Here is a 15,409-nt window from a genome sequence, read left to right as displayed (position 1 = left end):
ATGAAACACTTTGCCCAATGGAGTTAGTGCAGAGCCTGGATTCAAAGCCTAGTTGTCAGATCCTGCATTTTGCATTTTCACCCGTTAGTCTGTGATTCAAGAGCTGCTGAGACAGCGGGGGGCTCAGATGTGATAAAGTGGAAGAACAGAGCAAAGATTTCCCCCATTAGGATCTTTCTCTAGGGAAACAAGATGGTGTCATTTAAAAATAATTCCATGTCTAGCCTTTATCCTATTATCATTTATTCTACCTCATATAATAAACAAACAAATGTTAAAAAAGGGGAAAAGGTATCCAAAAAGTTACTTTTGGAAAAAAATTGCAACAATAGCTCTGAGAAAGAGAATTAGCTGCTGATACCTTTAGAAAGAAATCAGAAAAAGGAAACCTATCTATTCTTTTCCTAAAAGCACGATAATTATTCCAGAAATCATGAGTGCTCATCTCTTCCCCAGCCACACACTTTCTCTCCTATTACTTGCTCTTCAAAACTGATAATTTCTGAAGCCAAGATGGGAATGGAAATTAATTTGTCATTTAATTTTTAATAAGTTAAAGACATCTCAGTGACACAACCAATCAGTCTACACATGCATGCCGGAGGAGTCCTTGAGGAATCCTCAGATGGAAATGAAATACAGCATCAAATGCTGCATTTGCTTGAGTTAGAGCACATGAAAGATCCAGCTGTTTAGAAGGGGAAAGGGAGCACGTGGGCATCTCCATGCAACTCAGAATGCAGAGCAAGTCCTTGTCAGCAGGCAGCTGGAGACAGCCAGGAATCTATCCCACCTGGGATCACCTTTGTACCAAACAGGGCCTGTTGGGTGCGCGCCTGTATTCAGGGCCAGGGACACCAGGCACTACTCAGGCAGATCCCCAGGCAGGCTGTGGGTTGTGCCTGCTGGTGAATTCCTTGCTGTTTACCTTTGCTGTGTTCTCAGTCTATTGCTCTTCACTCTCAAAAAGTTGCTTTCTTTTCCTTGTGGCTAAACTTACCATCCCAGCATGGCTACTCATCATTGAAATATGTCCATCTCTCAAAGGACTTGGCTACCAAAAAACGCTTCAAGGTGTTTTTCAGTCATGATTCTAAAACTATACCAAAGGATTGACCACTACTGTCACTAGTCCTCCAGCAGCTGGCCATGGAGCAAATCTGCTTGAACTCATTGCTCTCTAGGCCCTGGAAACTTGAACAATCAAGTAGGAGCAGTCCATTGAGTCCCACTGACCCCCACCCTAAGATCCATCCCCGGCTTCTCCCATGCTTTTCTTTCCTTTTCAGTGACTTCAGTGTTTCTAAACCACTAGCCTGCTCTCTCTCTGGCTCAGCTGCCTGTATGTGACTTTTGAGTTAATTCTTATTTTACGCTTTTTCTAGTGAATGATACTAATGTTCAGTTTTTGGACCAAGACGATGATGATGACCCTGACACAGAACTGTACCTCACACAGCCATTTGCATGTGGGACAGCATTTGCCGTCAGCGTCCTGGACTCACTCATGAGCGCGGTGAGTGGGTGGGGGTGTGGGAGTTGAACACCTCCAACCTCCAACATGAGAGGCACTGGGCTGGAGCTTGAGCTACAGTGGAGATCAAAACCACCAAAAAAGCTTGCAGTTTGGAAGGGGTTACCAAGGTTAATCAAACTACAGGCATACCTCTTTCATTGCGCTTCACTTTATTGCGCTCCACAGGTATTGCTTGTTTTACAAATGGCAGGTGTGTGGCAACCCTGCATCAAGCAAGTCTATCGGTACCATTATTCCAACAGCATTTGCTCACTTCGAGTCTCTGTGTCATGTTTTGGAAATTCTCATAATATTTCAAACTTTTTCATTATTACTATATTTGTTATGGTGATCTATGATCAGTGATCTTTGATGTTACTGTTGTAATTGTCTGGGGCACCACAAAATGGACGCATATGAGTCTGCGAACTTAATTGATAAATGTTGTGTGTGTTCTGACTGCTCCAACGACCAGCTGTCCTCTCATGTCTCTTCCTCTCCTTGGGCCTTCCTATTCCCTGAGAATCAAGAATATTGGAATTAGGTCAATTAATAACCCTACAATGGCCTCTAAGTGTTCAAGTGAAAGGAAGAGTTGCAAGTCCCTCACTTTAAATCAAAAGCTAGAAATGATTAAGTTTAGTGAGGAAGGCATATCAGGATCTAGTGAAAGCCAAGATAGGCTGAAAGCTAGCCCTCTTCACCAGATAGCCAAGTGGTGAATGCAAAGGAAAAGTTCTTGAACGAAATTAAAAGTGCCACTCCAGTGAACGCACAAATGATAAGAAAGTGAAACAGCCTTATTGCTGATATGGAGAAAGTTTTAGTGGTCTGGACAAAAGATCAAACCAGCCACAACATTCCCATAAGCCAAAGCCTAATCTGGAGCAAGGCCTTAACTCTCTTCCATTCTACGAAGGCTGAGAGAGATAAGGAAGCTGCAGGAGAAAAGTTTAAAGCCAGCAGAGGTTGGTCCATGAGGTTTAAGGAAAGAAGGCGTCTCCGTAACATCAAACTGCAAAGTGATATAGAAGCTGCAGCAAGTTATCCAGAAGATCTAGCTAAGATAATCAATGAACTTGGCTACACTAAATGACAAATTTTCAATGTAGACAAAATAGCCTTATACTGAAAGAAGATGCCATCTAGGACTTTCATAGCTACAGAGGAGAAGTCAGTGCCTGGCTGATTCTCTTGTTAGGGGCTAATGCAGCTGGTGACTTTCAGTTGAAGCCAATGCTCATTTACTATTCTGAAAATCCTAGGGCCCTTAAGAATTATGCTAAATCTACTCTGCTTGTGTGCTATAAATGGAACAACAAAGCCTGGATGACAGCACACCTGTTTACAAGGTGGTTTGTTGAATATTTTAAGCCCACCTCTGAGCCCCAATGCTCAGAAAAAAGATTCTTTTCAAAATATTACTGCCCATTGACAAAGCACCTTGTCACTTAAGAGCTCTGATGGAGATGTACAATGAGATTAATGTTGTTTTCATGCCTGCTAACATCCATACTGCAGCCCATGGATCAAGGAGTAATTTTGACTTTCAGGTCTTATTATTTAGGAAGTACATTTCATAAGGCTGTAGCTGCCTTAGACAATGAGTCCTCTGATGGATCTGGGCAAAGTAAGTTGAAAACCTTCTGGAAAGGATTCACCATTCTACATGCCATTAAGAACATTTGTGATTCATGGGAAGAGGTCAAAATATCAACATTAATAGGAGTTTGGTAGAAGTTTATTCCAACCCTCATGGATGATTTTGAGGGGTTCACGATTTTAGTGGAGGAAGTAACTGCAGATGTGATGCAAACAGCAAGAGAACTAGAATCAGAGGGGGAGCCTGAAGATGGGACTGAATTGCTGCAACCTCATGATAAAACTTTAACAGATGAGGAGTTGCTTCTTATGGATGAGCAAAGAAAGTGGTTTCTTGAGATGGAATCTACACCTGGTGAAGACGCTGTGAAGATTGCTGAAATGGCAACGAAAGATTTAGAATATTCTATAAACTTAGTTGATAAAGCATCAGCAGTCTTTGAGAGGATTGATTCCAATTTTGAAAGAAGTTCTACTGTGGGTAAAATGCTATCAAACAGCATCCTATGCTACAGAGAAATCGTTCATGAAAGGAAGAGTCAATTGATGTAGTAAACTTTATAGTTGGCTTATTTCAAGAAATTGCTGCAGCCATCCCAGCCTTCAGCAACCACCTCCCTGATCAGTCAGCAGCCATCAATATCAAGGCAAGACCCTCCCTCAGCAAGGGGGAACACCAATCTCAAGGAAGCCAAAGAAGCCGGTGTTGCTGGACCACAGTGAGAGAGGGAAAGGGGAGGGTGAGGCAAGTGTGGACCCCAAGACCTTGAACCCATTTTCATAGTTTTGGTCTTTTTCTTAAGAGCAATGAGGAGGTATTGAAGGGTTTTAAGCTGGCAAGTGATGTGATCAGGTTTATGTTTTCAAAGGATTGCCTCAGCTAGTGTGTGGAGAAAGGCTCAGGAGGCAAGATGGCCGCAGGAAGTCTCAGTGAGAGGCTCTCATAGCCTAGACTAGGCTAGAGCTGGCAGAACTGGAGGGCAGTGGATGGATTTGAGTGGAGTTTGTCAGTAAAATCAACAGGCCTTGGGAATAGATTGAATATGAGCAGAAGGGGGAAGGACAAAGTGTCAGAGGTGACTCCTAGGTCACTGCCAGTCACTGAGACAGAGTCCTAGGAGAGCACCAGGCATGAGGGCCAGGGTTGGCCAGTTCTCTGCTGCAGGGAAGGGATGGAGTGGTGGCAGAGAGAAGGGTGGGCTGCACGAGGGATCAAAAGCATCTTTGGTTTCTTTTATAACTCAATATGCATCAAACAGTCAAGCCGGTTGTTCTCTCACTTTTGCGACCGAAAACAAATAATGAGTAAAAAGTAGGTCCCACTTTAATGGAACCATCTTGAACTGCAAAGGCAAGCAGACATTAGAATGGGTCATAACCAGGAAATTGTGAAGTGTTCCCACTGAGTGTGTTTATTTATTATATAGAAAAGCCTCTTTATTCTGGAATTCTCAAATTTACGATTTGTGAAAATACAGACATAGGCTGGCTAAAAATTGACCTTTGGAGAATCCATGAAGAAAAGTTTTATTGAACACATTAAAGCCATAAACATAGCTCAGAGAGTTTTTATACACATACATTTCTTAAAGTGCTTAAGAAGGCTATTCTCCTGAATGTGTTAAACAACTGATGTGCTAATTATGCATTATTCCCATCTATTCATTAAAGCTAATCCCAGAAGGACCTCTATTTGAAGAAAGAAGAAAACATAAAGCATTTTAAGACTAATTTAGGTTACTCTATATTCCTTAATGTGGTCCAACTACAAGCATATCTTGGTTAAAAATCAGAATTATGGATTTAAAAACAATTATGAAACAACATTCATCTGAATTAAGGTTGACTAGGCTGCATGCCATACCATTGCTTTCCAAGCCAAGAAGGAGAGAAAATGGTCCCTAGAGAAGGACTTTCTTGGTTTCCCAGGGCTCAGGATCTTCTGATGGCCTGAGGATACTGAGTTTAACCCTTCTACCTGCTAGTGATGTTGAGCTCAGATTGGGCAAACGCCTAAAGCAGGCTGGAAGGAATGAGAGAAGCTACAGGATGTGCTCATTTACAGGGCCATGTTGTCTGTAATAGTGCTCGTATTCTCCAAATTCGGTTTCAACAGATTTCTGTAATTCATCTGTTTAGAAATTTCATTTTACTTCTGATCCTAATTCGAGAGATTTCAGAAGACTATTCTCACTAAGAGATGATTAAACTCTTTACAATAGTTTTTTTTCAGAACTACAAAATACTTTATTAAAATTTTTTGAAATCCAAATTTATAAAATTATTTATGTTTCTACATATCGACCATTTGGTATATTCCAGGCAGGACCTGCTACATCATTTGCAAGGCTACTTTTTCATAAATTATTAAGAATTTCAAAATAGGTGACAGAAGAACATTAAACCAAGTAAAAGACCTTCTGATCGTGGGCCCTGGGTGACTGCACAGGCCACACACCCATGAAGCCAACCTTGGTTCCAAGGAATAAAACTGGTTTTAAGCACCAAAGAACTTTACCTTTATATAGCCAAAGGGGTGCATGGTGGCCATAGGGTGGGGGTGGTGGACACATCTGAATTTGAATTGCACAACTATCTGTCTCAGCATCACTAGGGAGTCAGTTTTTAGAAACTCAGATGAGAAATCAAAGTAGATTGGTTTTAAGTAAAAAAAAAAAAAGTTACCTCTAATCTCCTTTGAAATGCAAACGAAAATGTTTGGGAGAGGGTGACTAAGGCATTATTGTATAGATACAATAGTCTGTGAGCAGCGTTTCTTCTGAATTCCAGCCTGGGAAAAGAGGGCGTCGGGAATCTAGTAACTGTCATTGTAATTAGCAGCAGCAGCGTGCATTGAGGCTCAGAACTATGTGAAGCACTTCAGCCACAGCATATGATCTTTTGATCATAATATGAATAAACCTGGTTTAAGTGTTGAAGCAAGACATATTTCACTGATCTACTGATGGTGACTTTCCAAATCATTAATCAAATGCCTATCCAATTATTCCAGGTCTTGTTTTCATTGTCTGGGATGAACAAATTCCACAATGAGGTCTTGAATTGGATCTGGTTCAACAGACTCAGTTGGATCTAGACTGTCTGATAAAATGTTACCTGGGATTTCTTTGCATTCCACCCAACCCTAATTTATTAAAAAAAATAGGAGATCAGTCAAGTACCGCGGCAATAACTAGAAGGAACTGAAAGGGTTGGCAGGAATATAAATTGAGAAAGTGAGGTTCCTCCAAACAGCAGGAGCCAGAGGTCAGCTTCCATCTCAGGCATTCTTTTATATGCAACATCACGACATCCACACACACATCTCTGTAGATGTCGATGATCTTCTTTTTCTAGCACTCCTCCAAAAATTGCCATTTAATCATGTGTCTAAACATTCCCTGAATATTGTCCTTCATAACTCAACTCCTGCTGCTTACTGCTTCATTTGTTAAAAGAACAATGTTTTGATTCTTCACAGGCATTCCTAGAACAGATAGGGATGTTACAGACATGGCCTTATGGCTTTCTCCTGCAAATCAGCAGCTGAAGCACATGATGAGAGGGAATAATTATTCTTATGGGTATATGCCTCTAAGAAGAAGATCGTAACTAAGAAATGTATTTTTCAGATTGATACCAGCTTGCTGCTCACATACACACACACAAAAGATGAAAAGAAGCCTGTCTATTTAGAGCTGAAACTGGTACATGAGTATTCAGATTTCTTTTCCACACAGCCACCACTTCCCCCTACCCTCATCCCGCTTAGGGGTTCCACCTGGACCCTCGCTAGAAAGAAAAGATAGGTCATGGACATGAGAGCCAGGCTGCTTGAATGTGAATCCCAGCACCATCATTTACTGGCTGTGTGACCTGAACCTCTCTGTGCCTCAGTTTTCTCGTATTTAAAATGGAGATAATACCTCATAGATATTATAGGATTGTTGAGATGATTCAATGAGTTTAGGTCATAAAGGGATTAGTGTAGTGCTGAGCATATGACAAGCTCTGTATGTATTTGTTGTTATTAATCAATATATTTATTGGGCACTTGCTAAATGCCAAGCACTATTTACCAGCTGGGGATTCAACAGTGAAGAAGAAAGGTGAAGACCCTGCTCTCATGTTGTTTGAACCTTCACTCTAGTGGGCCGTAACTTTGTAAGTGAGTAAGTGAACAATGTTAGATGGGTAACTGATTTGAAGAACACGAAATAGTTGGAATGGGTGTGGAGACCTGTTTTAGCCATAGTGGTCAGATTCAAGCTGTCTTAGGAGGCAGCTTTGAAGCTGACACTGAAAAATCAGAAGAAGAGGGCACCTAGGGGTGAAAGTGACTAGCTTTCCTAGGCAGAAGGGAAAGTAAAAACAAAGACTGAGAAGTGGTGATGTCCTGGGTTTGGTTCATCTGAGACAATGGTTGCAGCCCGTCGTGGTTGGAATATGGTAGATGTGGGAGAGAAATACACAAGAAGCAGTCAGACGGGCATGGCCATCAGCCACACTGTGAGTGTTCTGAGTACAAAAGACCACATCCAGTGCAGTTCGTGGTCTGGGGTTAGACCCTTCAGTCTTGGTTAGAGGATGCACTTTCTTTTGGATACCACCAGCATCCACATAATGCCACTGTTTCCCCTGTGTACTGACTGGGAGGACAAACCCGTCACTGAGTTGATTCCTGAAGTGTAACCCCTGGTTATTTTCCCATCCAACACCCCATCCTTGTCCACTTATTTTAGGAGAAGAAAGGAAGAGAAACAGAACAATATGTTACTGTGAGTACCTGGTTTGATATCTTGCTTCTAATAAATGATTTATCATAGAATTCTCAAAATAGCACATTGTAGGAGATACCCATCCCATAGACTTCTACATTTCCCAAAGTTTTAATTTTCAAATGGAATTTATTGACAATATTTTTAAATTACAAGATTTTACATAAAATATGGATTTCCAGCTTCTTTTGATTGTAGTCATAAGGTAGATTCCCAGATTCCCACAAAACAATTGGCTAGAGCTGAGCAGTGCTCCCTTTAGCCACAGTCCACACTGTGCCCTATTACATACCACCAGGCCTGCTTCATTCATCCCACTGGTCCCGGCCTTGTCCATTTCACTGAATGTGCCTTACCAGCCTCCTGCTTCTAATTTTGTGAGCCTATGTTGCAACGTCTGTCATCAGTCAGCATCCTCGATCTTCTGGCCATTCACTGTCCTCTGAGTCAGAAGGTTGAGCACATGATGTCCATTTTCCTTGAGCCCTTGACCTTTCCCAAACAGATGTAAACCACACTGAACCACCAGTATTGAAGGAGCAGTGAGAAGACAACCCCTTCTGGGGAGAAAAAGGAGCAACCTACTATAAGAGCTAATGAATTTCAGTGCACACAGCTTGGTCGTGTGGTCACTTTTTTAGAAAATAAGATTTCATGAAGTTTCAGATTTGTAGGGTCTACCTAATCTGGAAAAAATAAAGAAAAATACATACCCTAACAGTGTAAAGAGAAAGGGTAGAGAAAATCCAGAGGCCCCCTTTGCCAGTGCACTCTAGGAAACATTATAGGCACAATAGAGGACTTCATCCTTGAGGGATCCTTGCTGCCAAATCTCCCAGGAACCCAAGAGAAGCTTCAATATAAGCATTATGTCAGGTGTGTCTTTGCTTTGCCCACTACGCCACAGCACCCGTAGTGGGTGTTGCCTGTCCAATAAATTAGTATTTCACAACAAAGGCAATGACTTGGAGGAGGAACAATGTGGCACTGGGCCATAGGTTAGGGCTTATAGATTTCTGGTCCCAGCTCACCAACAGCCCCATGTCTTTTCCACTATCTGGGACTCAGTTGGGTCCAACTGTTAACAGGAATGATATTAACAACCCCTTCCCACTGTAAAGTAATCAGGTAAGGACAAAGTTATATGAAAATCTTTCACAGAGCAGACAAATATCTCTCAAGATCAAATGTAACTCCAAAGAAGTAGGTTTATTATATACATATGTGTGTCTATGTATATGTATGCATATGTATATGTGTGTGCACTCACACTCTCACACTCATATACACACACACATATATACATATAATGTTTCTCTGTTCTATTTTCTAACATCAGAGAGTTGGCCTCTGTTTGCCAGAAATAACTGAACTTAATGTTGGTAAGACTGGAGAAGGTGACCATCTAGAAGATGAACTCACTTGATTTATTTTCCTAACTGTACTTGCATCTAGGGCCAAACCCCTGAAGTGTGTTATGGAGAAGACCAAGTTCTTGGTCAACCCAAGCTAACCCGGTGCCGTGTGAAGTAAGTTACATAAACAAGTTACTCCTCCATGGCCCTGTTCCTTACACTGTACTCCAGAGCCTCCATTTCTAGTGTTCACCAGGAGAGACACCATTCATGGGCAGTCTTGAGGCAGATGAGCTAGCCCAGTGTCAGCATGGCAAACAATAGTGTGTTCTGTTGGACTCAGAATGTACCACTGGCTGTCACATCAGGCCAGGCAGGCCTGGATTGAAAAAAAAATCTCAAATAGTTTTCATCCCTCATGAAAGAAAAATACTAAAAATAAAAATCTACACCATGAAAACTAGCAAATATAAAAAATGGCAGCTATGACATGGAAAATGACAATTTTAGAGCAATTATAAACGAAAGGCAGAGTGCCATTAAAGTTAAGGCAATGTTATTAAAAGATGTGTTAATTTTCAGTTAAATTTTCTATAAAAGACCAATTAGTTTAAAAGGCTTGACAGCATTAACTGTGAAACATAAGCTCTGGTAATTATACTTTAAAAAAATAAAAAGAGGAAGACGCTCCAGCGTGTTGGAAACACACTCAGAAGGCGTCCACAGAGCAGGCTAGATGGCGCTGTGGGCTCAGATTTCCCTGTTGCAATCAGTGGTCCTTCCCCAGCATTTCTTGGTTTCCTTCCATGCCTGTTACTCTATCTACTTACAGGATCTGAGAATCATCAGTTTAGAGGCCAAGGGGGGCTCACCCATGTGATCTGGGCCAGCTCTCTGATATTAGAGCTCAGAACACAGAGGCACAGCGAGAAGGGAATTTTCTAACTTGGTTGCATGGCTAGTTGGTTGATCTTTTTATAAACTACTATTTATTGAGTATTTGTTGTACATTAGAAGTTCACGATGTATCTCATTTAACACTACCCTATGAGCTGTTTTGTTTTGTTTTTTTAATCCCTCTTATATGGATGAGGATTCCGATGCATAGAAAAGTTAGGCAACTTTCCCATTGTTGAATGACAAAAGAGAGATTTAAAACCATACTAGCTGTATTCTGAAGTCTGTACATGTAACTGGGGTGCTGTGTTGCATTACTTAGAGGAAAAGCTTCCCTGACCAGGTGTGGAACCCTGACCTTGGCAGTGGGAGGAGGGACTCACATATGCCTTAGAGTACACAGGTCTGTTTCCAGGCTGAGCAGGACTCTAACTCAGTTCTCATAACCTTCCCAATACCCATGTGACACAGACACAGCCATAGCAAAAGCCTCTGCCCAAAACATCCCTTGAAACGAGTCCTGCCAGGGTTAGAAGTTCTATGGAAGAGTTCTTCACAAGACTTCTAGCACAGGTGTACTGAACATGGGCTGTGGTAAGGCACAGAAAGGACTAGCAGTACAAAAGCTTAGGAGGCAAAGGATCACACCTACTTATTACAATCCTTCCTTCAGAATTTTCTTTCTTCGCTTTTGGTGTTTCTGTTAATCCAGAAAAGAATTGTGCCTTCTGGGTCAGGTCAGTTGTAGAGAGGTTTGTTCTAGCTGGTACATCATCTGCAGAAATGGTCTCTGATCCTTGGCATTTGAAGTCCTAACACCAGGTTTGCCACATGATACTGAAACAGCCACTTCCTGTGCAGAAAGCCCTGGATATGATACTTAATTGCAGACTGCCATATGCTCTGTGAGCAGTACTCCGATGACATAAAGAAATTTGTGCCCTCTAATATGACTGACTATATCTCTTTTCAAGGAAAGTCATTTCTTTTCACCAAGCTACTCAGATCACAAAAAGACCTTGATACAAACTCAGAGCACACCCATATGCAATGCTCAAGGTACTTCTCTGCGGCTGAATATTGAGACATTAAAATGTGAGCAAGAGTGCTCTACTGACAGAAAGACGTCATCCTTGTCTGTCACAGCAGATACTGCTGCCCACAGCGCTGCTCCTTGATGCCTGCATGGACAAATCAAGGAAAGACATCTGGGATACAGTGCCAGCTCAGAGGGTAAAGAATTGTGTTCAGAGTTGTGACTGATGCCAGAGTTATTCAGGCACCTTTGACACCCTGTGACCCACCCTCAAATTATACCCTTTGATGGGCAATTTTGAAAGTGACACTCTCTTTGAAAAGCATACAATTTCAGGCCAAACCAAGAGCCAGAGATTAGTAGGTGCTCAATAAATGTCAGCGACTCATTGATCAAAAAGATTCTGCTGTTTCAGTGTAACTGATTTCAGCACCGAAGGGGAAACATATGAAGGTCAAATCCTAAAGACCTGTAAAACAATAAACTTTCATATTGATCTTCTAAAATTATCATTGCAAAGCAGAACTTAGAATGTTCTTTGTTTAAAAATCATTGACTGTGTTTTCATTAGAAAAGTTATTCATGCTCAGTGTGGAAATTTGGAAAGCACAGAAACATATAAAGAAGAAAATTTAAATTAACCGTATTCACAAAACCCAAAGATAAGCATGGTTAATATTTTTGTATATTTACTTCCAGATGTGTACATAAATATGGAATCATCCAGTTTTATGTCTTGGTTCTTCTTTTCACAGTTAGTGTTTTATCCAGAGCATTTTAAACATGTCATATTCTTGGGTATCATGATTTGCAAAGCCTCTACAGGACTTCATGGGACTGGATTTTCAACAAATATAAACATTTTTAAAGTTCTTTATATATGTTGCCATATTATCTCTCAGAAACAATTTTCCCAATTCGCACTACATCTCTGGTGTGTAAATGCCATCTTATGCATTTAATTGTGTTTATGATAGTTTTGAAGCATATAAAATTTAAATTTGTGTGGAGTCATATAAATCATGTTGTCTTTTGTGAATTCTATAATTTTTATGCTTAAAAAGTTCTTGCCCAACAAGAGGACTATCAGGTATCCTGAGATCAGTTAAGTGTTCAGCTATATTTTCATCAGGTTGTTTGTGGCTACATTTTTTGTATTTAACTATTTTATAATATTTACTTCCTTTTTTCCCCTCAGCTTTATTGAGATATAATTTACTTATAACATTATGTAAGTTTAAGTTGTACAGTGTAATGATTTGATATGTGTATATGTTGCAAAATGATTACCACAGTAAGGTTATTTAATACATTCATCACCTCACAGAATTACAATTTTATTGTGTATGAGAATTTTTAAAATCTCCTCTCTTAGCAATTGTCACATATATGATACGGTATTATGAGCTGTAGTCACTGTGCTGTACATTACATCCCCAGACCTTATCCATCTGATAGCTGGAAGTTTACATCTTTTGACCCCCTTCACCCATTTCCCCCACCTCCTACCTCCTACCCACAACAACCACCAATCTATCATCTGTTTTTATGAGATCAGCTGTTTTTTAGATTCCACGTAAGTGAGATTATACAGTGTTTGTATTTCTCTGTCTAACTTATTTCACTTAGCATAATGCTCTCAGGATTCAACCATGTTGTTGCAAATGGCAGGATTTCCTTCTTTTTATGGCTGAATCATATTCCGTTGTATATACATATGCCACATTTTCTTTACCCATTCGTCCATCAGTGGACACTTAGGTTGTTTCCATGTCTTGGCTATTGTAAGTAATGCTGCAATGGACTGGGAGGCAGAAGATATCTCTTTGAGATAGTGATTTCCTTTCCTTTGGATATATACCCAGAAGTGGAATTGCTGGATCACATGGTAATCTATTTGTAATTTTTTGAGAAACCAGTGTACTGTTTCCATAGTGGCTGCACCAATTTACATTTCCACCAACAATGTACAATGGTTTCCTTTTCCCCATATCATCACCAACACTTTTTATTTCTTTTCTTTTTGTCGTTCTAACAGGTGTGAGGTGATATCTCATTAACATTTTGATTTGCATTTCTCTAATGATTAGTGATGTTGAGTGAGCACTTTTACATGTACATATTGGTGATTTAAATATCTTCTTTGGGAAAATGTCTATTAAATTCTTTTGCCCATTTTTTAATTAGAATTTTTGGTTTTTTGCTATTGAGTTGTATGAATTCCATTTACTTCCTTTTTTAGAAGTTTAAAATAAATACATTTTCACAGTAGAAAATATATAAAATAAATAAAATTATAGGAAAAAATAAAAATCAGAACTCTATCAACAAGAATTAATCACCAAATAAAATTTGAAGGTACTGAGTATAGTTATTTATTTGTTTGGTTTTTTGTGGGGAAGATTGCCCCTGGGCTAACATCTGTTGCCAGTCTTCTTCTTTTTTCTTGAGGAAGATCGTCACTGAGCTAACATCTGTGCCAATCTTCCTCTATTTTATGTGGGATGCTGCCACAATATGGCTCGACAAGCAGTGCTAGGTCCATGCCCAGGATCCAAACCCATGAACCCTCGGCTGCCAAAGCAGAGCATGTGAAGTTAACCACTATGTCACTGGGTCAGCCCTGAGTATAGTTATTTTTAAATAAATATAAATTTATCAATTCAGGTCTGTACTTTTAACGTGAATTTTTGATGATGGTGTTTTGGGATCCTGCCTTTTTGAATGTTGTAATATTATATCATATTATTGTTAGCACGCTATTAAATATTCTCTGAAAGCATATTAGTATCTGTACAATACAAATCATGTAAGTGTATCATTATTTATTGAATCTTTACCATATTTTCGAAATTTTTTTCCAGATAGCCAGTTTCCCTTAAATCATTTGATGAATAAACATTCCTTCCCCATGGTGTGTGAGCCTTTCCTTATCATATTAAGGAATGGATCAGCAATCATGTTTTTGTAAAGGACCTGATGGTAAAGATTTTAGGTATTTGAGAGCCATACTTGAGTTGAAACTACTCAACTCTGCCACTATGGAACAAAAGCCCATTTGTAAACAAATGGGCATGTCTGGGTCACAAAAAAACTTTATTTACAAAAACAAATGTCAGGCCAGATTTGGCCCAAGGGCGGGATTTGCCAACTCCTGTTGGCAAAGATCTTATAATCTTATAACTACTAGACTATGGTTCTCATTAACCTGTTCTGGTTGATTAACCTTCTAATTTTTAGTATTGTTCAAAATGTTTAATTATGAAATCTTTAATATTTATTATAATACCTGGGAGGACAATTTCATAAACTATTTTCAGTGGAAATTTAGCATAATTGTATCAAGTTTAAAAAACATCCAGGTGAATCTATAATTAGGCATATATCAACCTTAAAAATTTTACTAGAAAAATATGACATTATAATGTCCAGTTTACGTGTTATGGAACATGGAATTTCTTTTTTAAAAAATAATCTTCTCTCTCTGTAGATGAGCATTATTTTGCTTTCTGCTGAAAAATGGTAGCTCTTCTTCTTGCTCATGTCCAGTGACTGTGGTATTAAAGAGAGCTTCCAGAATAATAGTCTTAATTCTCAAACATGTACGACACTGTGTTCTCTTTCCTATTTCTAAGGTTTTGTGGGGTTTTTTTATTATATTTGTCATGTTTGTTTATTTTATTTTTTCAAAGAATTATTTATTTTTTAAAATTTTTTTAATTGCAGTAACATTGGGTTATAACATTATGTAGCTTTCATATGTATATCATTATATATTTTGAATTCTGTGTAGATTACATCATGTTCACCACCAAAAAACTATCCATCCCCTCACATGTGAGCCTAATCGCCCCTTTTGCCCTCCCTCCTTCCCCTATGGTAACCACCAATCCAATCTCCATTGCGGTGTGTTTGTCATTGTTTTTATCTTCTACTTATGAGTGAGATCATACAGTATTTGACTTTCTCCCTCTGACTAATTTCACTCAGTGTAATACCCTCAAGGACCATCCATGTTGTCACAATTGGCTGGATTTCATAATTTCTTATGGCTGAGTAGTATTCCATTGTGTATAAATACCACATCTCAAAGAATTATTTCTTGAATTTATCAATTCACTAAATAAATATCCTCTTGCTATTTCATTAATTGATGCTTTATTATTTCATCTTGCTGCTTTTCTTAGATAAAAAAGAACAATAAAAGACAATTATTTTAATGCTT

At 39.3% G+C, this 15,409-nt stretch overlaps 1 protein-coding gene across 25 annotated transcripts in view; it reads left to right on the top strand.

The window, feature by feature from the left end:
• The window catches only part of KCNMA1 (potassium calcium-activated channel subfamily M alpha 1), a 719,065-nt gene that overhangs the window by 669,565 nt on the left and 34,091 nt on the right, over positions 1-15,409 (top strand). For all 25 annotated transcript variants that reach the window (XM_008519122.2, XM_008519119.2, XM_070612927.1 and 22 more), the window contains one exon: positions 1,386-1,516. In XM_008519122.2, coding sequence (XP_008517344.1) covers positions 1,386-1,516 — 131 coding nt within the window. The remainder of the gene's footprint in view (positions 1-1,385; positions 1,517-15,409) is intronic.

Source organism: Equus przewalskii, chromosome 1 (genome assembly GCF_037783145.1).
Source record: "Equus przewalskii isolate Varuska chromosome 1, EquPr2, whole genome shotgun sequence".
NCBI classification, from domain to species: domain Eukaryota; kingdom Metazoa; phylum Chordata; class Mammalia; order Perissodactyla; family Equidae; genus Equus; species Equus przewalskii.
Note: the sequence above shows the minus strand (reverse complement) of the source record. Positions and strands in the feature narration are given on the sequence as shown.